The sequence below is a fragment of the Macrobrachium rosenbergii genome, chromosome 8 (genome assembly GCF_040412425.1).
Source record: "Macrobrachium rosenbergii isolate ZJJX-2024 chromosome 8, ASM4041242v1, whole genome shotgun sequence".
NCBI lineage: Eukaryota > Metazoa > Arthropoda > Malacostraca > Decapoda > Palaemonidae > Macrobrachium > Macrobrachium rosenbergii.
In genome coordinates this window covers 12,741,794-12,766,354 of record NC_089748.1, presented here as the reverse complement: position 1 = coordinate 12,766,354, position 24,561 = coordinate 12,741,794, and the positions used below count along the sequence as shown (strand labels likewise).

The 24,561-nt window shown below is 40.0% G+C and overlaps 1 protein-coding gene across 1 annotated transcript in view; it reads right to left on the bottom strand.

The window, feature by feature from the left end:
* The window catches only part of Iml1 (GATOR complex protein Iml1), a 596,567-nt gene that overhangs the window by 412,603 nt on the left and 159,403 nt on the right, over positions 1–24,561 (bottom strand). Inside the window, 2 exon segments of the mRNA XM_067107292.1 lie at positions 3,078–3,272; positions 9,584–9,713. Coding sequence (XP_066963393.1) covers positions 3,078–3,272; positions 9,584–9,713 — 325 coding nt within the window.

Here is a 24,561-nt window from a genome sequence, read left to right as displayed (position 1 = left end):
AGACTGCGACCTTGGGGCCTCAGTCAGAGGCCTGTCCAATACAGTTCCGCTTCAATTTCCCCCTCCGGCACTAGTAGTTCACACAGACGCTTCCCTAAGCGGCTGGGGGGATATTCACCAAAACAAAAGTACAAGGAACGTGGTCCACAATGTTTCAGCAGTTCCATATAAACACCCTGGAAGCTATGGCGGTATTTCTAACTCTGAAGAAAATCCGCCCCCAACCGGATTCATATCAGGTTGGTATTGGACAGCGCAGTGGTAGTTCATTGCATCAACAGGGGCGGCTCCAAATCAGGCCGAGTAAACCAAGTAATGGTTGCTATCTTCTCCCCTGGCGAACAAGCACGGCTGGCACCTGTCAGCCACCCACCTAGCGAGTGCGGGCGTGGTGGCGGATTCCCTGTCCAGGAATGCTCCGTTGGAGACGGAGTGGTCCCTGGACGTGGAATCTTTCAAGTGGATTTGCCGCCGGGTTCCGGGCCTCCAAGTGGATCTGTTCGCAACAGAGAGCAACTTCAAGCTCCCCTGTTATGTGGCCCCAACCTGGACCCTCAGGCGTTCGCCAGGACGCAATGACAGTAGATTGGAACAGTTGGGAGAAGATTTATCTTTTCCCCCAATAAATTTACTGCTGAAAGTTTTACACAAACTCAGGACATTCAAAGGTCAATTAGCCCTAGTAGCCCCTATTGGCCGAAGAGCAATTGGTTCCCTCTTCTTCAGGAACTGGGATTACGGAGTCTTCGGATTCCCAAGCCCATTCTGACTCAGACAGTACAAACCAAGACTGTGTCAGCTTCCTCAAGAATTCAGAATGCCCTAGTTTTATGGACTTTATAAAATTCGCAGCTCAAAAGGAGCGAACATTGACCCTGTCAACACTCTGTTTTAGAATCAGATAAAAGAGATTCTACTATTAGACAGTATGACTCAGCAGTCAAAAAAATTAGCCTCCTTCCTAAAAGCATCTGAAGCCAAAATCATGACAGCTAATTTAGGAGTTTCCTTCTTTAGATCATTGTTTGAGAAAGGCCTTGCTCCGGCCACTATTACCACAATCAAGTCAGCATTAAAGAAAGTATTTCTTTACGGCTTTAAAATCGACCTTACAGATTCCTACTTTTCATCTATCCCCAGAGCATGCGCTTCGTCTGAGACCAGTATCACGCCCACAGTCTGTTACGTGGTTTCTCAATGACGTCCTCAAGTTAGCATCAGAGATGGATAACTTTCATTGCTCTTATCAGGATCTGTTAAGGAAGACTTTATTTTTGATTAGCTTGGCTTCAGGTGCTAGAATCTCAGAGCTGTCGGCTCTCACTAGAGGTGATAATTATGTGAACTTCCTCCCGTCTGGAGAGGTCCTCCTTTCCCCTGACCCTAGATTTTTAGCTAAGAACGAAGACCCACAGGACAGGTGGTCTCCTTGGAAGGTGGTGCCCTTCCTCAAGACCAGTCTTTATGTCCAGTTTATACACTTAAATCTTACCTTTTAAGAACTCCACAGAGTAAGTCGGGTCCTCTTTTTATCAGGAGAAAGGTGGTACTCTTTCACTAAATGCTATAAGACAACAAATTTTATATTTCATTAAACAGGCCAACCCAGATTCAGTTCCCAAGGTTCATGATATTCGAGCAGTTGCTACTTCCATTAATTACTTTCATAATATGGACTTTTCAGAACTATCTAAATTTACGGGTTGGAAATCACCTCTAGTGTTTAAACGCCACTATTTAAAAACGCTCAGAAGCCCTGAAATTTTCTACCATAGCTGTGGGAAGTGTCATCTCCCCACCTTAATTAATCATATCCTTGTCCTTTCCTTTCCCCCCCACCCCGCCTGCCTCATTTACTTTTCTGCTTATTCTCCTGGTTGATTATACCTCACTGCCTGGCTCCTCATATTGATGTTTCTTGTACCTGTTGATGGAAAAAGTGTAATCTGACATGCCATGATTGTTTTTCTTGTGGGGTACTGGACAGTTTTTATTTGGCTCCACGTACCCCAGATGAATGTATATATTAATGTTAATTGATTTTGTCTCTTACGTGTTTAGCCTAAGTTTATTAATATAGTATTAAGGTTATATTTGCAGTTATTTTGTGCGCTTTTCATGTTTCACCTTGCTTTAAGTAATTTTAAGGTTTTTTGGGCTTTTTCTCCGTCGTGTTGACCTGCCCATGTTTCATAGTATTAAGTTTTTAATGTGCCTTAGATTTAATATGCCTTAGTCTTAGTATTCTTGCTACACGGAAGAGATTGCTTAATTAAAATTATTTTGGTAAAACTTTTGCCTTTTCTTCAGATTACCCCTCATTTCTTTTTCCTGGTAGTTGCAGCCTTGGCATGATTCTCTATCACGATTTCACCGGCTGACACGGACTGGACTCAGAAAAGGGATTTTGACAAAGGAAAAATCTATTTCTGAGGAAGGTCCCGTGTCACCCGTGACCCTCCCCTGAATTACCTAGTACTCTCCCCTCCCTCTTGCACATGCCAAGTCTGGGGTTAGTGCTAGCATGGAATGAGGTAGGTGGCGCTGGTGTCGCCGTCCTGGCGGGTGTTTGGTGTGGGGCTGTAACGGCTCACCGCTCTGTTCGGGGTTTTGATAGGAGAGATCTTTCGAGTAGGTTTCCGTGGTAGTGGTAATTCACTCACCCTTCTTATACCGACGCCTTCCTAGAAGATACTCGACTGGGGTAGTAACCCAGCTTTCCTGAAAGCTCTTTTTCTCTGGTATATCTAGCAAGGTTATACCTAGAAATTCGTGCTGTAATGGAATTTCACCCGGGTGACACGGACCTTCCTCAGAAATAGATTTTCCTTTGTCAAAATCCCTTTTTGTTTTACCAAGTTCTGACAGAGTTTTCCATTAAAAATAATTGAACTTGATAAATAAATTTTGAAAGCTGTCTCATCAAGGAATCAGGGTACATATTAATATACACTTCTACATTAAACTGGGCGTAACATATGCCGTAATGCCTAATCTTTACAATATAACATTATGATTTTACAAAATGATTAGAAAGACAACTTCAATTCTATGCAAATCCTTAAAAATTTACTTACTTTCTTGACTTAGTTGTGATGCTAATACATGAGGAACTTTTCCACTTGGTTCAGTTGAAGCAGGTGTAGAGGAGAGGGGTATCAAATGTGGATCCTGATCAGGTGGTGGCGTGCAAGATGATGCTCTTTGTTCTTCCTGAGCTTTTGGCTGAGAGTTCTGGTAATGATGCTGTTGTATATGGACACCTGTTGCATCTGATTAAGAAAACAATTTGATTAAAATAAAATTTTCATTACTGTATTAAAACACTGCACAACACTTCTTTAATACAAAGTAGAATGCTTCTTTGGAAAACCTGATGCATCTGGAAATTAAAATGTGCAAGCAATCACAATGTTCTATAGAATACAGCTCACAGTTATCCTTATGATTTACTTTCATCACGTTTCAAGAATAAAGCTAGAAGAAAAGCACTGCCATTCAGCTTCTAAGTGCAGTATTTTGCTGGAGGTGCAGCCACTCTTGAGTATAACTGTAATAGTAGTGTCCATCTGCCAGATAAGAAGGCATGAAATCTGGCATAAAACCAAGGTTTTAAAATGTGAAACAAGCATAATGTTTCATTATCATAAAAAGTTTAAAAGACCAATGAGTCACAGTTTAGATTTTCATGTGACTCATGAAAAGAATCTGTTCAAAAATTGGAGCTGAAAACTGGAGCAGAGTGCAGATAATCAAGTTTGACTGTTATGTGGGAAGACAGTAATAAGAACGAATGAAAAGAAAAAGACAGATAACAAAGTAGCTTGGGTTTGAAGAGAACCTGTAGAGCTGTCTACAGTCAACCAGGTTGATGGTCAATCTCAACCAAAGGAAGAGCATGTGGAATGGCTGGATTGAACAAGTCTGCATTGGTTACAATCCTTAAAACAAGCTTCCTTCAGATAATTTTAATTTGGAAGAAGATGGAACTCTGCCTGGACAACAGTGCAGTAGGGCCTACAGGAATCTGCAACTTCAGATGACTGGAGCTAGAAGCAGTGTATCTTCAAGTATATGGAGGTATAACAACAAATTGGCAGGAAAACTGATGGGAAGAGGCAGTACATCTGGACATTCAACAGCACTGAGAGCAACAGAAGCAGAAGGATTAAGAGCAACAGCATCAGGAACAGAAAAGTATACATATTAAGGACAGCTAGCAAAACAGACTGAGAGTTGCTACAGCCAAAGCAGCTGACACCTGAATGGTAAGTACCACAGGAAACCCAATGGGCATAGCAAGAGCTTCAAACACAAAAGATGTGAAAGAACAAGTAATCTTAACCAGCGTGGACAACAAAGACAATGAACATGAATGATGGTGAAAGAACACCATGCATATAAGACAAATGTCATAAGTACCCAGTACTGCAAGAATATCAATAAAAGCAGCCACATTGGGAACAGCAAGCACAGAGGTGGGTGTGTGCGAAGTAAGTAGAGCAAGCACAGCAGGCATTCCTGCTTGCCAATGTGCAGAAGCTAATCCTGAATAACCCCAAACAGCAGCAAAGATGCTGACCTGCAAGTTCGCATCAAAATCTGTGCAACAGGTAGTGCAAGCAATAAACAGTCAAATACAGGAGTGGCCAGGGACAAGGGGGTGGTCTAGCTACCAGGCAGAACAAGCAGCAACTGAGGAGCAAGTAAGCAGAACAGGTGAGGAAAGTAGGCAATGGGTCAAGTTGAGCAGAAAAGGGGTCTAGAAGACTGACATTCCTTAACCTTAGCCAGGGAAGAGGAAGCTTCAGAAAACAATGAAACCACAGAATCTGATGCAAAGGATGCAGTAAGAATGATAAAAAAGAGCTCGTCTCTCCCTGCCCTACAGACCCAATTCTTCTGCAATGCAACCACTGGTTAGGTGACCAATGCCAACAAACACCATTAATGAGAGCAGGAAAGTAGCCCTGGCTTCAACAGGGTCCATCTCCCATCTCCAGTGAGGACATGAAGACACGGTGGATCCTACCTGGAGGGCCATCACACATTCACCTACAAGCCACAACACGAAACAATGCTCAAGTAGCATACACTAACACACATGAAATACACAATGTTTGTGAAACAAGAGAACATAGCTTTATAATGAGGAAAGGTAAGAAATTATTACAAATACCATGACAGCTAGCAGGAAAGGATGTGGTTGATATGAGAAAACACAAGTACATTAGTAAATGAAAATGGTATTTTCATGATAAAATTAAGTTTCACATATACTTACCAAGTAATTACATAGTTATACTTTTCCACTCATGTGGCGCTTAAATTTAAAAATTGTGGTAGCACTTTTATTGTTTTTGTGTAGGTGACCACCCCACCCACTATCAGGGAACAGTAGGAACAACAAAACAGAGAAACTCACTTCTTTTGTACTTTTATGTCCAGGAGAGGGGAGGAGGGAGGGCTCTGATCTGTACTTACTTGGTAAGTATATACTGTATGAAACTTAATTTTATCATGAAAATACCCTTTTCATATAAGTAACTTACCAAGTAATTACATAGCTGAATCCCACACTGATAGGAGGTGGAATATATGGGCATATTCTACTCAAAAACATTCAGATATGGAAATGAATTTGAAATAGATACTTCAAAAACATTCAGATATGGAAATGAATTTGAAATAGATAATTGTTAGCACTGATACAATGCTTGTTGTTACCTTATCTGGTAAGAGAGCTACTGCAGGTGATTACTGCCTCTGGCTGGTGCTCATCTTGACCTGTAGTGATGTAGCCATGAGAAATCTCTACTTTTAAGTGGGGGCTTTGGAGTAAAGGACAATCCCGATTGCTCACAAAGCATAAGAACAGTTGCCCTTGCCCTGGGCACAGTACCAAACAACAAAAAACCAGACAAAGCTGTCACCTATACTGCAATAAAATTAAAAACCATCACCCAACCACTAAAGACTGGTGGGCACTCCAGGTACAAAGTATCCCCAGGCTCCCCAATGACTCAACACCCTACTTCAAGGCGAAGAGATCAAGGAAAAAAGGAATACTTCCTACGCTTCTTCCCCCAATACCATGCCAGCAACAGATAAAAGGACCCAAGGTACTGCAATTTTCAAAAACTGTCTCTATTTCTTTCAACCAGTGAGTTGTGAAAATGGACTTACACTTCCAGTAAGTCGACTGAAAAACTGTTGAGAATGATATATAATGCCTGAAAGCATACGATGTGGTGACCGCTCTAATCTCACGTGCTGTCACCTAAAAGGCAGGCAGGACGTCCTCCTGGACTTGTGAGATTCTATAATTAGATCCATAAGAAAAAATTCCCGAAGCATTTTTAGATAAGGATTGAGAGGGATTCTTGATTGAGCACCAGAGATTACTGGAAGGGCCTCTGATTCTCTTGGTTCTATCTATATAATATCAAAGGGCCCTAACAGGAAAAAGGGCCCTTTCCTCCTCTTCTGAACCGAGGATGTCCATAAGGTTCCTAATGGTGTCTCATTCTTAGCCAGGAAACCTAGTGTGGAAGCACAGACTGTCTCCCTGGGTGAAACCAATTTGCTTGTCTATAGCCTGTAGTTCACTAACTTGCTTGGCAGCATCCAAGGCTACAAGGAAGAGAGTCTTCTTAGTCAAGTTCTTGAGGGATGTGGAACTGAGAGGCTAAAAAGTGAGGCCCGTTAACCACTTGAGAACTACGCTCAAATTCCAAGATACGGAATCAACTCTCTTCTGCTTGGAAGTCTCGAAGGACTTTAATGAGGTTGCTAAGATCTTGGTTAGAGAGCCAATCTTCCACTTCCTTAAGCGCTTTCCTAGAAGAGGATGAAAGGACCATCTTGGGAAGGTGAATGCTGGCATCCACTTGATTCCTCATAAGGAAAAGAGAGGCGGGCGAAACTGGTGCAGCTGGCTGAAAGTGAAATGGAAACATCACTAGGAAGTATCTCAACAGAGATGCGTAAGCTGGCAGAGCTGGTTCTTGTACTAATTCCTCCTCAACAGAAGAGACCAGTGACAAGGATAAGTCCTTAGTAGGTTTTGTCCCAGTTGGAGCCTCATGGAGCAAACACAGAATGTCATCCAGCTGCTGCATGATGGGTACCAATGACGGATCTTCCACTACAGGTGCAGAACTAGAAGCTTACAAAAGGCAGTCAGGTGCCTGACTGGCGTCGAGCGCTTGACAGCTGGCACCAAACTCTGGCAACTGGCAACCTGGCACACAGACGCTGGCAGCAGGCGCTCAGGAGCACATGCCGGGCACTTGGAGACTGGGACTGGTATTTGTTGCTCGGGAGAATACACTGGGCACTCATGTGGGTGCCTAGACGAAGACGAAGAGCGTTTTTTGACTAAGGGGTGCTTAGGCACAAAATACTGGCACTCTGACTAAGAATGCTTGGGCAAAAGGTAGTCTGGGCTACACCAAGTACTGCAAGACAGTTGAGGACTGAGAGGAAGATCTCTAACACGTTTACACTGAATAAGTGAAGTCACGCTGTCCTTATGTCTCTTCAGGGGACAGGACTCACCAGAGAACCGCCAATGACACCTCTTGTCAGGACTGGACATCTCTGAGTCTGAAGACAACTGATGAACACTGACAGACGCCTTTCCAACAGCTGTCTGCCGATACCTGTGCGTGTGTGACAGGTTCGACTGAAGAAGCGACTGCCCATGGGCAAACCCCACTGATCTCCTTTGAACCTCCGGTATGTCTTCTCCCAGGTTTGGGGGAGTGTGACCGCGATCTTTGTCTGGGAGAGTCGGCAGGATAGACAGCCACCTCCTCCACTGGCACTGGCACAACACTGTTCACTTTGTCCACAAGGACTCTTAGGAACGCCTCTAATTCAGCCACTGTATTTCCCACATGATCAAATTTACGGTCAAATTCACACTCAAGACTGGCCATGGGACCGGGGTTGGAAGCATGGGAGCGGATGGAACAATATTAGGGGGAATGAGGATGGGGGACAGGGCTAGAGCAGGGGAAGAAGGAATGGCACAATCATCTAGTACACTATATTTAGGAGTGGGTTCTAATATAAGCCCTAATTTTGGCTCTACTCTAGAGATCGCCTTCCTTTTCCTATCTCTATCTAGTTTTTATAAGTGAGATTTCAATAACTTATCCCCTGTAATTTGAGCAGATAGTATGAGAATCATAAGAACCTTTAGTTAACCCAGCTTTACAACCCTCCCTACAATACCTAAAGCTGGAGGAACTTGAGTCCGACATGATTAAATGTCAAAAAGGTATAAAAAACTATCTGAACTAAGCCTGAAGGCTACACAAAAAAGTGAATAATTCACCGAATCCTGGCAGGAGAGCCCAAAATAACAATGAAATAAGGCAAACAAAGCTGCTGCAAACATTCGATGTTGCATCGAAGGCCAGCAGAAAAGAAGTGAGCTCCTCTGTTTTGTTGTTCCTATTGTTCCCTGATGGTGGGCAGGGTGGTCACCTACACAAAAACATTAGAAGAGCTACCACGAATTTTTAAATTTAATCTACCACACAAGTGGAAAAGTACAGCTATGTAATTACTTGGTAAGTTACTCGTAAGAAAATACAAATATAATAAAAAAGATGTGATACCAACACCAGTACTTCACACACAACATACTAGTGACATGCTAATGAACTAACCTTTAACAGCTGACTACCATCCACCTAATTTGGTAGTTACAACACCAAAATTACTAAAATATCAATAAAAATCTGTACAGAAAGGATGAGAACATCTAAATTTTGCAACAATGACAGGAAAAAGAGCAAAATTCCCAAAGACAGTACAAAATAATGAGCCAAGCCACTCACATGAAAATTCTACACCCAACCGGGAAGTGACTGTAGTTATCAGTACACTTTTGATCTATAAAAAAGGACTTACAATATGAAGAAAAGTTAAAATAAATGTGAATGGTGTGTGAAGGATACTTTTAAAACTGGTAAAGCAAAAGTTGAAGAGAATCTCATAGTTACAGTCTCGACATCACAGAGACCCAACCAATGAGGAGTAAAATTACACCTGCCAATGGGTCAAAGGCATGCATGTGGCAGCAGTCCCTCTTGGCCTGCTTTTTCCATCTACAAGACATTTCTGGGGGCATTCATCTGCAACTGACAGTTCTACAAGATTGATGAATTTGTATAAAACATATATAGAATAAAATATAAAACACAAAAATCTCAAAATCCTATTTTATTCTCTGTGGAGAAAAGTATTATGCTACATTCCAACAGTCATCCAAGTGATAATAAGATTTTGAAGAACATATGAAGTGTGGTAAATTTAGTTTGTCCTAAATATTTCCACAAATTTTATAGGTGACTTATTTTTTCTAAATATTTCTGGCAAAAATAGGCACTTAATGCATTAGTAAGTCTTATACAGAAGGAAAAATAATATTTAAAATTAAATGTAAGGGATTATGCAGCAAGTCAGATTTAATGTATCAACTGAAACATTCACATAAACCAAATTAGATAACATGAAATGACAGTAATATCTTCAAACCTACAACCACTGCTAAATACAAATCACTAACCTTTAGGAAAGATATGAATCCAGCGCCTACGATTTGAAGTTTGCTTGATGGTGACATGAGATGGATCAAAAGGATTGATAAGTGATCTACCAGGTCGGTGTCCGTTTACAGCTGGTTTAGCATTGCTCACCTGCAAAGAAACCTTTAGATGTCAGAGCTCAATGGAATACACTTAAAATATGAACTCTTCACATCTTAAAATACAAATTTTATGTAAACAGGATGTTTACAGTTTACAAAGTCTATCAGTCTCGCTTTATCTTCTTGGAGCAAATATATATTAAATGGGGTGCAGAGATATTTGAGACAATACAGGCTCTTGCGATGTTTATCAGGTTCGCAAGCAAGAGGAATGTGACCTGGATGTCTGTTATTCAACATTTTCCGTGTACATACGATCTTTTGCAATGTTTAATAAATCTCGCAGGTGGAAGATATGTGTTCTGAGTATTTGTTAATTCAGCAATTTACAGTCACCTTTGGTCTCAATACATGGCAGTCACATGGATGGGTGGAAAGTTCCATTCATCAGTGCTCTAGTTTGAAAGCTTCTAGAAGTTTAGTGGGTTTGAGCTTTATTTCTAGGTGCCCAATGAAGTGTATGTTCATGTGCACACTGTGAAAGCTCTTGGTGCAATGCGCTCTTGTGAAAGGCATTTCACTTGGTTGTGTGAAGCCACAGCTGTCAGATGTGTTTAGGACACACTGGGAATTGGAATTCCCATTCGCTGGAGAGTGAGTAAAAACTTAGAAAATTACTAACTTTTCTATGCCTTCCTTTACAAACCTGATTATCTTGGTGATTATTCTTTTATCATGATTGAACATTTATCTCAAGTGTTTCTGTGTGTTTGTAAATTGGGTGAACATTGATTTTTAATGGAGATGGTTCCTTTCTTTGGCAGAATGTTTCAGTGGAACCATAGCTTTGAGGTGGTCAGGCATCTGCACAGACACATGTGTAACATAGCCATAGTAAGAAGTGGTCATTTAAAAAGGAACTTTGACAGAAAGACGATGGAGGTGTTACTAAGAGACTTTTTAACTAATGTTGTTAGACTTGGAGACTTTGTGGGAAGCAGAAGTTAATCCCCATACATTAAGTTCCCTTGCAGTGGTTTAGTTTGTTCCTCTTGGGATAAAACTTAAATGGGATTAATTATCTAGTATGCATTTACTTGTCTCATTGTTAGTCTTGCATAATAAACTCTATTTTTGTAGGATGGGTTTCTTTTGTTTACATCCATATTTTAGTAGTTGGTTTGAGAGAGAGAGAGAGAGAGAGAGAGAGAGAGAGAGAGAGAGAGAGAGAGAGAGAGAGAGAGAGAGAGAGAGAGAGAGAGAGAGAGAGAGAGAGAGAGAGAGAGAGAGAGACTGTCCTCTCAAAGGTCGACGCTACCAGGTGGACCAATGCCTGCAACTTCCGCAGGTAAACAAAGTTGTATATTTTTCATACAACATATACAACAAATGACAAATTTTTAACAGGCGGTCCCCGGTTTACGACGGGGTTCCGTTCTTTGCGCCGCGTCAGAACCCGAAAATCGTCGTGAAGCAAACATCGCCGAAAATCGTCAAAAATCATAAGAAAACCTTACTTTTAATGCTCTGGGTGCATTGAAAACGATGTAAACTGCATTATTATTGAGTTTTACATCAAAAAACCTTCAAATTATGATTATTCTGCCATTTTGGGGCCATATTTCTTCCGCCGGATCGGCGTACGACGCCGTCAGAACCCCGAACATGCGTCGTAAGCCGGAAATAATTTCTGATGAATATATTTGAAAAGCGTCAGAACCTCGAACGTCAGAAGCCGGAACCGCAGAACCGGGACTGCCTGTAATTGGTATTTTTCTTGACATACAAACCTGAGGTCTTTATATACGGGATTAACTTTCAGTGCAAGCTGGAACCGGCCGTTTAACTAAAATACAAGGTGGTTATTGGTAGTTGGTTACGGATGGTAGGGGACAGAGCCCCACCATCCAGTTGGTACGCATTCACTTTACCTTTTGGCCCCAGTAGCAGAATGAGGGGTGGCTAGAGGTGGGCCATTTACGTAAAGACCTCAGGCTCGGATGTTACGAAAAATACCACTTACTTTAAAAATTTGTCATTAGTTCCTACATGTATACAAACCTTCGGTCTTTACTATGGGAGACTTACTTCTTGGTGGGAAGATTCTGAGCAAATCTTTGAACTGACCGGTAGTTTGCCTCACCTGGGGCATCTTTCCCTGGTCATGTAAGAGCAATGGAAGGACACCCATGCCTCTGACCTGCTAGACATGTGTGATGTTCAACTGCCAGACTTCTAGGCCTTTCAAATTAATGGGATATGGGATTAACTTACAACACAAGCTGGAGCCAGCCACTTAACTAAAAAACAAGGTGGTTGGTAGTTGGCTACCGATGGTAGGGGAGGAAGAATTTGTATTTTTCCTAACATACAAACCTGAGGTCTGTATGTAAATAGCTTACCTCCAGCCACCCCTCATTCTGCTACCTGAGCCAAAAGGTAAAATGAATGCATACCAACTGAATGGTGGGGTTTCCTCCCCTACTGTTGGTAGCCAACTACCAATAACCACCTTGTTATTTTAGTTAAATGACCAGCTCCAGCTTGTGCTGAGAGTTAATCCCATATGTAAAGACCTTATGTTTGTATGTTAGGAAAAATACAAATTGATTACAATACTGTTATTTTGTATACAGTACATGTTTTTACATGTTAATTTATTATATTAATTTAATTAGCTGCATTTCTGTGTCTGTGTGTGTCCCTCCCTTCCCCTTACTGCTCTGATGAAATAGAATGTATTGAGATTGAGTACTATTAACAAAATGTTTATAGATTTGTAAGGGCATCTTTTTTTTATAAAAGTAATATACAGGTAATCAAATCAAAATATAACTTGCTTGACCTTTAGACTTTATGAAGTGTTTAATTAACCTCATATGGTAACTATGAACCACCTGCATTATGGTGATCACAGTAAATACTACTCATGTTACACAACTGGACTCAAGGATTTAAGAAGACATTATAATCCAATGGGCATTTCTCCTGGAGGTGGAAGAAATGATTCCAACGACAGATTCTGGATTTCCTCCCTGAAGGGAAGCGGATCCAAAACGAATACATTTAGGAGCTGAAGATGGCTTCACAGGATCCTGGAGTCTTTAAGAATTTAAGAAGACATTATAATCCAGTGGCATTTCTCCAGGAATGCTTCAGGAGCTGACGACTGCTTCAAAGGATCCTGGAGTTGTGAAGACCTCTTTCAAGAATAGCAATTTAACAACTGTCCAGAAATTTTCAACATTAAGTGACCCAACAGTATTTATATAATATAATAAAGGATTTTTGGCTGAGCTTTGTTATTTTGTTTTGAAGTGGATTCAGCAGGTAATTCTAGAACAACAGCAGGCATTACTGGTGATGGTCCGGAACTGCCAATGGCACCAGCATTGGTTCAACAGCTGCTCCTATACCTACACCAAGGTATGGTCAGTTATTTGTATATGACTGGCAGGTAAATGGGGCTGGCGCTGCCTATACACTTTTGCTGACAATTATTAGTAAGGTTAATCTTTCTGTGGGTATGGGTATGGTACAGATATGGATATGGGAATGGTATGGTATGGTATGGGTATGGATATGGTATGATATGGATATGGACATGGTATGGGTACGGGTATGGATATGGATGTGGGTATGGGTATGGAATGGATATGGGTACAGGTGTGGGTATAGGTATAGGTATGGTAAGGATACAGGTATGGGTATCAGTACAGGTATGGGTATGGGTATGGGTATGGGTATGGGTATAGTTAAGGGTATGGTACAGATATGGGTATGGGTTTAGGTATGGGTATGGTATGGATATGGGAACTGAACAGATATGGGTATGGTACAGGTATGGGTATGGTACAGATATGGGTATGGGTATGATACATATCTGGGTATGGTACAGATATGGGTATGGGTATGATACATATCTGGGTATGGGTATGGTAAGGATATGGGAACTAGCAAATGTGAGCGATAGCGAGCATCTGCTAGTAGGATATTAAACTTGTGACAGTGACAACATGAGTAATTTTTGTTAAACATAACCAACAGATCAAAACTAGCATACTAATCAACTAATCACTATGAAATAGAATCCTTTGTATGTTGGTAAATAAATAAACACTGGACCACTGAACCAATAACTCCTAGCAACCCTGAAAAAATGTGACATTCCTATTTATTTTCCTAGGTCTTGTCCTCATATGCTAATATAACACTAATTTCCTATAACAGCAATTGTAACATCATGTCCAAATTTAAAAGGCTTTTGGCTGTTGTCTGAAGTCTCCAAGCAAAATATAACATTAACAAAGAAATCAGGTTTCATCATTCAGTTGAAAAGAGGTCATACTGATGAAAATATACTGAAACAAGTGTACTAAATTATATATCCAAAATCAAGCACTTTAAGCTATCCTGCATGAATATGACATGAAGACCTCAACAGGTGACAAAATGGCATAATATATAATAGAATAAAAACTTTGAAGTTCCTGGTTAAATAAAACATCAGGACGTAAAGTTATCAGAAAAAAGTATTTTTCCCAACTTAATGGCATGAATGCAGCAACATGAAATGAAAAATAAATAAAAGTTTGTTACAGTCAAAACCAAGGACCTAAATATTATGCAGCCCTGACTATGTTTTAGGAATAAAAAAACTCAGCCTAAAAAATTTAAACTACTGTATATACACTAGAAGTACAGGCAGTCCCTGGTTATAGGCAATCCGGTTTTACGGCACTTGTCCAGCGACGACGATAACCGGATTTTCGACACCAATTCCCAGTTATCATCGCTGATAACCAGTTATTGGCGCTGATCGTCGGTTATCGGCGGTGCTGATCACTGGTTATCGGCGTCGATAACAAAAATCAGTGCTATTACCACCGATTTTCAGTTAGTGGCGATTTTCGGTTATTGTCACGCTGTCGGGAACGGAACCCCGCCGATAACCAGGGACTGCCTGTACAGTTATTCAGCATCTTGAGGAAAGCATTCATTTAAAAAATTCCAAATTCGACCACCTACCTCTCAGTTCCTAAAATTTTGCTAGTATACTTCAGGCAACTTCTATCAGTATAAGTGACTGCGATAAGTACTATTAGGACCAAAAGTGTATTCTTATCAAAACAAAATGCTCATACTCTATAGCTCAAACACTTCTTCATGGAATGTTCGAGGAAGTCAACTAAAAGTTTTTATTTGTGAATATAACTGACATCAATATTGATGAGAAAACGAATCTTTACTTTTTAAAATAAAATGTCAAAACATACAATCCCACATTCAACCAATTCCTACCTAATTCATAAATAGGTGAAAACACTTGACTTGCCTCTCACTTCAATTTTACTATTTTATTTACACATGTACAAAAGTTGAATGGAGATTAAAGATGTATATTAGAAGGAATCAAGAGCAGGAGAGGACATCAAGTAGGTTCCTAGGACTCTGGAACAACAACATCCATGACCTTTGGCTCAGAATCGGCACTAGGACAATTCAGTACCGGACAATTCAGTGCTGGACAATTCGGTACCAGGACAGTTTGGTACCAGACAATTCAGTACCTTTAATATTACTAAAATGAAAAATATAAACACATGATGTTTAATTGTTTGTAGTAAAAAAGAAGAGAATTTGTAATGTTTAGAACATTTAAACTGCTATTAAATTTCATATGATTAATAAAATAAAATAAATTGCCAAAATTAATTTTTGCATTCATTACTGAACAAAATACTAAAACAAATAATCTTATAATCTGATATCATGAGTAATCCACTTTTGAAAAGTTTTCTCTTTGTTGGATCATAATTCTGTAACAGATATAGAATGCGCTTGATGTAGTCCTTGTACTTTTTCTTTTGAAATACTTTCTCTCCTTGTTTCAACTTGAGTAATTCTGTTTTTGCCAATATGTCTTCTTTTCTTAGGATATCAATGAAAGTTCAGATATTTGGATGGTTACTGGAGACTGCTTTGATTAATGTACTGTGAAATGCTTCCAAACTATTCATGGCAGGCAGTTCTTCTCTTGTGCAATGTTCATGTATGTTCCATGATTCCATCGAAAATTTAGGATCTAGCATCCTTCTGTCACCTCTGCCCCTCACTGGTCCTATATACATATTTTTAAAGTATGACACAAGTGCTTGAAGAATGTCGTCGTCACCCACCAATTCCTCGAACTCGTCAGCGACTTCATCCAGAGGCAGGAAAGCAAGTGATACAAAAATTCTTATATTTTAAATGTGTCATCTTCATGATATACTTTAAACCCTTCCTGTAAAATATGTCTGTATATATTTTGCCCTAAATGGAACAAACAGCACAACAAATTTGTTCTTGGGAAACTATCTAGAAACTTATTATGCTCAGCTTTTTCAAAGTCCATGATTATATTTTCAGGTCTTTCATTGTTCACCAAGTTTTTAAGTTTTCTGAAAAATCTGCCATATGTGGTTTGGGATTTATCAGGTATTATTAAAGCATGTAATACTGGGGCACTGAAGTTGCTAATTTAAATATGTAATACAGTACATACAACTGAGAGAATACAGTAGGGCAACTCTTGAAAGTTCCGTCTCCTGCCCACTTCTAACATAGCCTCAAATCTCCAAGGGCTTCACTAGTTGCAAAAATTAAAATTCGTTTAGGGTCATCTAAGCCACTGTCAAATTGTAAAAACATGGATCCATCATCAAGACAGGAATGCTGTTGTGGCATAGGGAAGTCAACATTCATCTGAGGAATCGGTGAATGACTGGCTTCAGCAGATCTCCAATGTCTAATATTCCAATTGATGTGTGAAACTCTTGGCACTTCAGCCAATGCACACTCATTTAATTGTCCAAGTTCTTCAGTTATAACTGAACGAGGGAGAGTTAGACTTGAAATTGACTTCTGCTTTGTATTTGAGATAACAACCTTTGCATTAACTTCTGCTGCAGTCGGACTGTGATCATGATTTCCAATCGTCTTCAGTATTTCAAAATGTTCATCTAGATGAAGTCGAGTCTTGCAAAAGCAATTTTCACAACGCCAGTACATTTTTTAACCATTAGAATTTTCTTTATGTTTATGGTAAATGTAGTTTTCATTATCGACTAATTTCTTTCTTCCCTTTTCCAAATTTACAAACTTGCAAGTGACCATTCTATACCTCATGGGCTGATAACTTATACTGAAATTCTCTCAGTTAAAAAAAATAACTGACCGGTCACCAACACTTGACTTAGAATAATTGTTTCGTATCTCATATAAGTACAGTAGTTTAGTTAAAAGCCTTCTGTTACTGAATTGTCTGGTACTGAACTGTCTGGCACCAAACTGTCCTAGTACCAAATTGTCTGGACGCCCTCAGAATCAACTATCTCGGAAAGGCATGGGTCCATCAACCCCCAAGGGGTCAGAAGCATCACCATCAATCTTAAGATCAGTCATATAGTCTAGGATATATAAACTATGAAAAAAAAAAAAAAATAGGTTCATGGGTTCTTGCAGGTACAGGCAGTCCCCGGTTTACGACGGGTCTGGCTTACGACGTTCCGAGGTTACGACGCTTTTCAAATATATTCATCAGAAATTATTTCCCGGTTTATGACGCATATTCCAGGGTTACGACGCTGATCCGATGGAAGAAATATGGCTCCAAAATGGCAGCATAATCAAAATTTGGAGGTTTTATGATGAAAAACTCAATAAAAATGTGGTTTACATCAATTTCAATGCACCAAAAGCATTAAAAGTAAAGTTTTCTTTGGATTTTTTTACGATTTTCAACGATTTTTCAGCTTACAACAATTTTCGGCCTAAGACGTGGCATAAGAACGGAACTCCCATCATAAACCTGGGACTGCCTGTAATGGGGAGGAAGGGACAGATAAAGAAGTAGAGTCTAAAATCTTTCAGCAGTTTACTACACAGATCATAAATGGTGGTATATTTAACCCATTATATCCCAGCGTCCTCATTTGAGGACACACATTTCAAGATTTTTTTTTACCTCTTTTCTCTTATCAATTTATCACATTTGAATAAATCCATGCATTATTTATTTCACATTACACCCCATGACATTTTTTTGATTAGTATTAAGAACTTTACAAAACTTTTATGAACAACCAAAGTTGTACAAAAATGTGCTCTTATCCTATCGTAATTTCAAGTAATTTTTTTCAAGTTATTATAACTAATATATCATGAATTTCCCAAAGTATAGTAAATTAATCTATTACCCAAGTATTTTAAGTATAAATTGTGAATAATAAATCAAAGGAAGTTGTTCATTATCGACTTTGAAAATTGTGTCCTCAAATGAGGACGCTGGGATGAAGCATTATAAATCCTGCTCAAACCTGTCGAAGTATGCTGGACGTGAACTTACCGCCCTACCTCGTTTTTGTCTCAGTTTCTTTCAAATCTCTGTTGTGACCACAAGCAGTGAGAGAATATCCATCCATGGTAAGCATTATTTTATGATTACTGAAAACCTTTCTTTAAAAAAATAACAATATTGCTAAAAAGCTGTGATGAACATGTTTATTTAATCATTTTGAGTGAAGTTACATTTTATATAACTGATTTCTCAATGTTTGTATGTATGTGTGTGTGTGTGTATATATATATATATATATATATATATATATATATATATATATATATATATATATATATATATATATATATATATATATATACACACACGTGTATACATACACACACACACACACACACACATATATATATATATATATATATATATATATATATATATATATATATATATATATATATATATATATATATATATGGTGTGTGTGTTTATGTGTGGGTTATTACGCATGTGCATGTATACATGAATACTTGAAAACATTTGTACATAGGTGTCTGTTTATATATTCATTTGTCCATTATTTACCCTTCAGATGGAAAGATTGACTAAAGTCTGCCTTACCATGGATGAAATCTTAGAGGAGTTATTCAATGAAGATGATGAAAGTGATAAAATCACTGAAAGAGCTGATGTAGTTATAATTCCCCCCGATGTTGACCCTTTGACAGATGAGGATGAGGCACCTGATGATTTGACTGGAGAAGCAACAGTGCAAGATGTTCCCGGAAGTCTTGAGCTCCATATTGATTATAAGAAAAAATCTGGCAAAAGCCGAAGCCATAACATCAAATTATACCTCAGCAAATCAAAAGAAAAAAGGGCCAAAAATATCACCTGGCACAAAGAAAAGGAAACTCTTTGAATCAGAACCAAGTTGGAGACACAAACAGCCAGAATACACAAAAGTGAAACAGAGAGGACAAACATTCCAGGACAATTTAAAGAAAATGAAAGAAGACTTGGATCACCTAACACCTCTGGAATTATTTGAAACAATAATGTCCCCAGATATTTATGATCATATTGTGAAGGAAACTGTTCGTTATGCCACGGCCAGCAGAAACAAACTGGATTTTGTGTTCAGTGTAGATGAATTGAAATCTCTGTTAGGAATTCTTCTTTTGTCAAGTTACCACAAATTACCATCGGAGAGGCATTATTGGTCAAAAGATGAAGACTTGGGTGTTTCTGTTGTAAAAAAAGCAATGTCTCGGAATAAATTTCAAGTTTTGAAGAGTGTTGTGCATTTTGCGATAATGCAGATGCAGAAAATAACAAAGGGATAAAGGATTCAAAGTAAGAAGCCTGATTTCAGAAGCTTCAGAAATCATTTATTCAATATGGAGTATTTGAGGAATGCATTAGTGTTGACGAAATGATGGTAAAATATTAGGGCATAACTCCTGAAGCAGTTTATCCAGGTGAAACCTATTAGGTTTGGATATAAACTTTGGTCGCTTTGTGGGACCTCAGGCTACTGTTATAATTTTGATCTTTACTGTGGTAAGAATCCTCAACTAGATAAGAGTGATGAAATAGGACTGGGTTCAAAAGTTGTCTTGAAGATGCTTGAAGCTGTAGCAGATCCGGAATCTCATACTGTCTTTTTTGATAATTATTTTACTGGTTATGAATTATTAGTTCACCTACGAAATATTGGTTTTCAAGCGTCGGGAACACTCAGAGAAAATCGTTTGAAGAACTGTACGTTGAAATCAACAAATGATATGAAAAAAAGAAACAAGAGGCTCATATAACTACAGGTTTGACACCAATGAAGAAGTGTTGATGGTAAAATGGCTAGATAACAAATGTGTAACTATTGGTACTAATTACGACACTGTAGAACCCCTTGCAAAGGTCCAACGTTGGATTAAGACATCAAAGTCAAAGGCGTTCCTCAACCAAATGCAATTTTCAACTATAATAAATGTATGGGTGGTGTAGATCACCATGATTGGTTAGTAGGGAAATATTCTGTTTCTATTCGAGGAAAGAAATGGTATTGGCCTTTATTCATTAGAATGATAGATATGGCAGTTGTGAACTCATGGATTATTCATAAATTGCTGCACCAAGGACTTGGTTTCACACATCTGAGTCTACTAGATTTCAAAAGGGCAATTTCTGTAGCTTATCTGAAGTTGGCTTGCATGGAAGGCTCAGTAGGAAGACCCTGTGGTACCGTACACTCACGCACAAATTTTGCTGATGTTCGTTATGATGGTAAAGATAATTTTATTGAAAAGCGCAAAAATCAGCAGAGGTGTATGAACAAACCATGTACAGCAAAACCAAGAACCTTTTGCTCTAAATGCAATGTGACTCTTTGTATTGAATGTTTCAGCTCTTTATCATAAAAGAAAATAAAATTGTCAGGTATAACAAGAAAGTACATTTAGTTTATGAAATTAAATTTTTTTTCAGCTAAAACTTAGGTGGGAATTCATAACATTTAAGTAAGAATGACAATATGGAACTGTTTATCTTTATCTGAAAAGATAAAACTTTACTTAACAAATATAAACATAAAACCTATTGTCCCAGTGTCCTCATTTGAGGACAGCTTGAAAACATGATTTTATACCCCTTTGTCCCAGCGTCCTCATTTGAGGACAGCTTACTGTAAGCTTACCCATAGAAATAGATTTTTCTTTCTACTTCATATGTTTTCTTGACCCTTAAATATATATTATTTAGCAAAAAGGGATTTTGACGAAGGAAAAATCTATTTCTGGAGAGGGACCGTGTCACCCGGTGAAAAAGTCCATTCAGCACTTATTTCTAGGTAATTCCGTTGCTAGATACCAGAGAAAGCTAAATGAAATGCTGGAGTTACTACCCCAGAGTGAGCTCCATCAGATGGAGTCGTGTATGGAAAAGGGTGAACTACAAAAACACGGAACCTTATCCTATATAGATCCCAAAGTCAAAAGTCCCACAGGGAGGTGCCGTTACAAACCCATGCACCACTCAAGGACAGCACACAAAACACCGCTTAGCCGCATTCCATGAAAGCATCACCTCACCAGAATGATGTTTACTATGGGAGGGACATGACACATGAAGGAGGTGGGTCACATGGTGACACGGTCCCCTCTCAGAGATAGATTTTTCCTTCGTCAAAAATCCCTTTTCTGGATCGGGTCCCGTGTCACCCGGTGAAAAATTAAGAGAGAAATAAATATCATTCTTAAACTAAAGAGATAATAATTCTAAGGGGAACAGAAGATCGAAGGTCCAAAAAGAAATTTTTTAATCACTAGTAACAATAACAATAATGTACAAATGAAACTGATGTTAGCTTAAAATTAACATGACAATATGAAAAATATACATAAACAAAATAACTATACAATATTGAAAACCTTATAACTTAAATGTGTCATTTAGACAAACATATAGATAACACAGCCAGGTGAGAAGTCAAGGCAAGCCTGACTGAAATGACCGTAAGGGGGATAACTGAGGCAGTGGAGGAGGAAATGACTAGGAATCAGAAAGGGAACCAGAGGGAGGAACAACGTTCCCTGCTGCGACTGCTGAGAATTTAAGAGCTTCTAAGGATTTCAAATAGTGGCGCTTGAAAACCAAGGGTGACTTCCAACCGTGTACCTGGTAAGATCCGTGAAATTCATGTAATGAAAGTAATTAATGGAGGTGGCCAGCTAATATCATGAACTCTTGGGACTGAGTCAGGGTTAGCCTGCTTGATAAAGTAAAGGATCTGTTGTCTAATAGCAGACATAGAGAGAAATAGTCCATTCAGCACTTATTTCTAGGTAATTCCCTTGCTAGATACCAGAGAAAGCTAAATGAAATGCTGGAGTTACTACCCCCAGAGCGAGCTCCACTAGACGGAGTCGTGTATGAAAAAGGGTGAACTACAAAAACACGGAACCTTACCCTATAGATTCCCAATGTCAAAAGTCCCAACGAGAGAGGTGCCGATACAAGCCCATGCACTACTGGCATGACTGTATACAAGGCAACACTAGCCGTATTCCATGTTAGCACCCACCTCACTAGAATGAAGTTTACCAAGGGAGGAGAGAATGAAAAACAGGGTGGGTCACCAGGTAAGGGCCCCTCTCCAGAAATAGATTTTCCTTTGTCAAAATCCTTTTCTGGATCGGGGGTCCCGTGTCACCCAGTGAAATAATAACAGAGAAATAAACATCATTCTTATGCTATTAAAGACTTAAATAGAGACGTTGAAAACTAGGAGAATTCTACCCTGAACATTAGAAAGGTCCTCTAAGTTCATGTAATGAAAATAATGTAAGTGGTCACCGTCTAAGATCATGAGCTTAGAATAGCACCTGAATAGGCTTGTATTAAGAAAATACTTCCTGCCTGATAGCAGACCCAATGACAGTGCCCCCTTTTTAAAGGAGAGGACCTGACAAAATTGCGAGGTCCTGTCTAAAAAGCCTGCAAGGAGAAAACTGGACACAGAAACAGACCTTGTAAAAGGGGGAGTACTTTCCAAGGTGACCACCGAAAATGAGGACCTTCAATTGTAGATAGAAAGTTAGGGTGAGGAATTCACAACACTACCCCTGATGAGGGGAAACCAAAATGATTGGTTCCGCCAGACAGGGCAGACAGTTCAGGGAAAACTAACACTAGAAGCTAAGCTGATTAAAAGTTTTGGGACTTCCTTAACAAGGAAAGGTAAGAACAAGATGATTGTTGGTTACCGAAGCTAACTCCGATACATTACTCAAAGACCAGGAAACCGAATGTGGACGGAGTACTGTTCTTAGACGAACACAGACCTTAGGGATGAAAGTTAAGAGCCTGTGAGTCTGGTTCCAACAAAACACTTTCCTCGAGGCCAATGCGGCCGCATCAGTACTGTAGCTTCGAAAACTATGTGAAGAGTGCTAGTTACTTAACTGCAGAACCATACTGCAGTAGAGTAGGATCCCTTAACTGATTTCAAGAAAACAGTAAAAACAGGACCAATATCAGTTTCCTCCTAAACTGTAAGATTCACAAAGACCACAAAGCCAGGACATCAGAGTTTGAGGGGGCTGACGCAGGCTGAGTTTATACCAGACGGGACAGCTTGATAGTTTGTGGCTGAATTGGGTTGTAAACAGACCTACTTCCAGGTCCAGGAAAAGGTCACAAGACTACCTGAATGACGCTCCGCCTAAGGACTATTCCGACACCAGGGGAGGCCCTGGATAGGGAAAAAGCAGTAACCTTTTGGACCCCACGAGAGGGTGGTAGACAGAGGCACCTGCGTCTGTTGGTTATGGAGAAGAATGAACCATAACCTGAACGAAGCACAATTGAGTCCAAAACCACTTGTTTACGCAGCGCACTATTGCTGTTTTGTTCAGAACCAGCCTAAAAGGAAACCTCTTGGGGGAAGAAGTTCCCCAGGACAGGAAGACTGTCACCGCCCTCCAAAGCGTTGATATGGAACTGCCGGAACGTGACCGACTAAGTACCATGTACTTCATTGGGCCAAAAATATCCACCTCACCCGCCCAGAGAGGTGACGGTGTGGAATACTGAAGCCGGAGGGGAAAGCTGGAGAGGAACTGACTTCGGTAAGCACTTGATGAGTCGTGCAAGGCCGGAGGCCACTATTCAAGCAGGAGGAATCAGGGAGACGCCCCTGACTCCACCATACCCCGGTCATAAACTCCAGCTTTGACTTCAGAAGGAGAACCGTCTTTGAAGCAAACTGGAGAGAACCCAAGACCTTTTCTTGGGCACGGCGAGAGGTATGCTTGAGTTGAAATGATAGGACGTCCTTGCTATCTCTTTCCGCTTCCACTGGATTCACAACTACGGAAGGCTACCCTCCTGAATCAGGTGGGATTCCTTCCTGGTTACTTAGAAGCCCAAAGACTCTAGAAACCGATTATAATGACCGCGCCCTCAGGCAATTCCCGGCGCTGGGTGCCCAAATGAGCCAGGCAACTAGATATGCAGCTAGCATAGCCTTCTAATACCGGAGCTGTTGAACTACGGTATTGTTCAAACTGGCAAAGACTCTGGAGCCACATTGAGGAGGGCATGAACCTGAAGGGGCACGCCTGCTCCCGAGTCTGAATCCCAAGAAGGGATAGGACCTTTCTGCAACCAAGATGTGAAAGGAAGCGTCGGAAAGGTCTATAGAGGTGGTTACGGCTCCACGGCGCAGTAGGATCCGAACCCACAAGACTGTAAGCAACCGAGACTTGCCGCATGAATAAGGAAAACAAACGGGACACGCCGGAAAAATTTTCCAGTGGAAGGAACTTCCTTGGCAGACTGAAAAAGCCTGACAGGCCATTCACAAAGACCCCCAGAACTCTGGCCGGAGGCTGAATGAACCTGATTGGGGGAGGGGGAACAACAGTCCAGCTCCACCCCGGGCCCTGATAACTATACTCTGGGCCCAGGAACTGAAGTTCCAGTGGCCCCAAAATGGTACAGCCTCCCACCCATATGAGAAATACTACAGGGAGGAGGCTTGATTGCCTCCCGTGAAGCG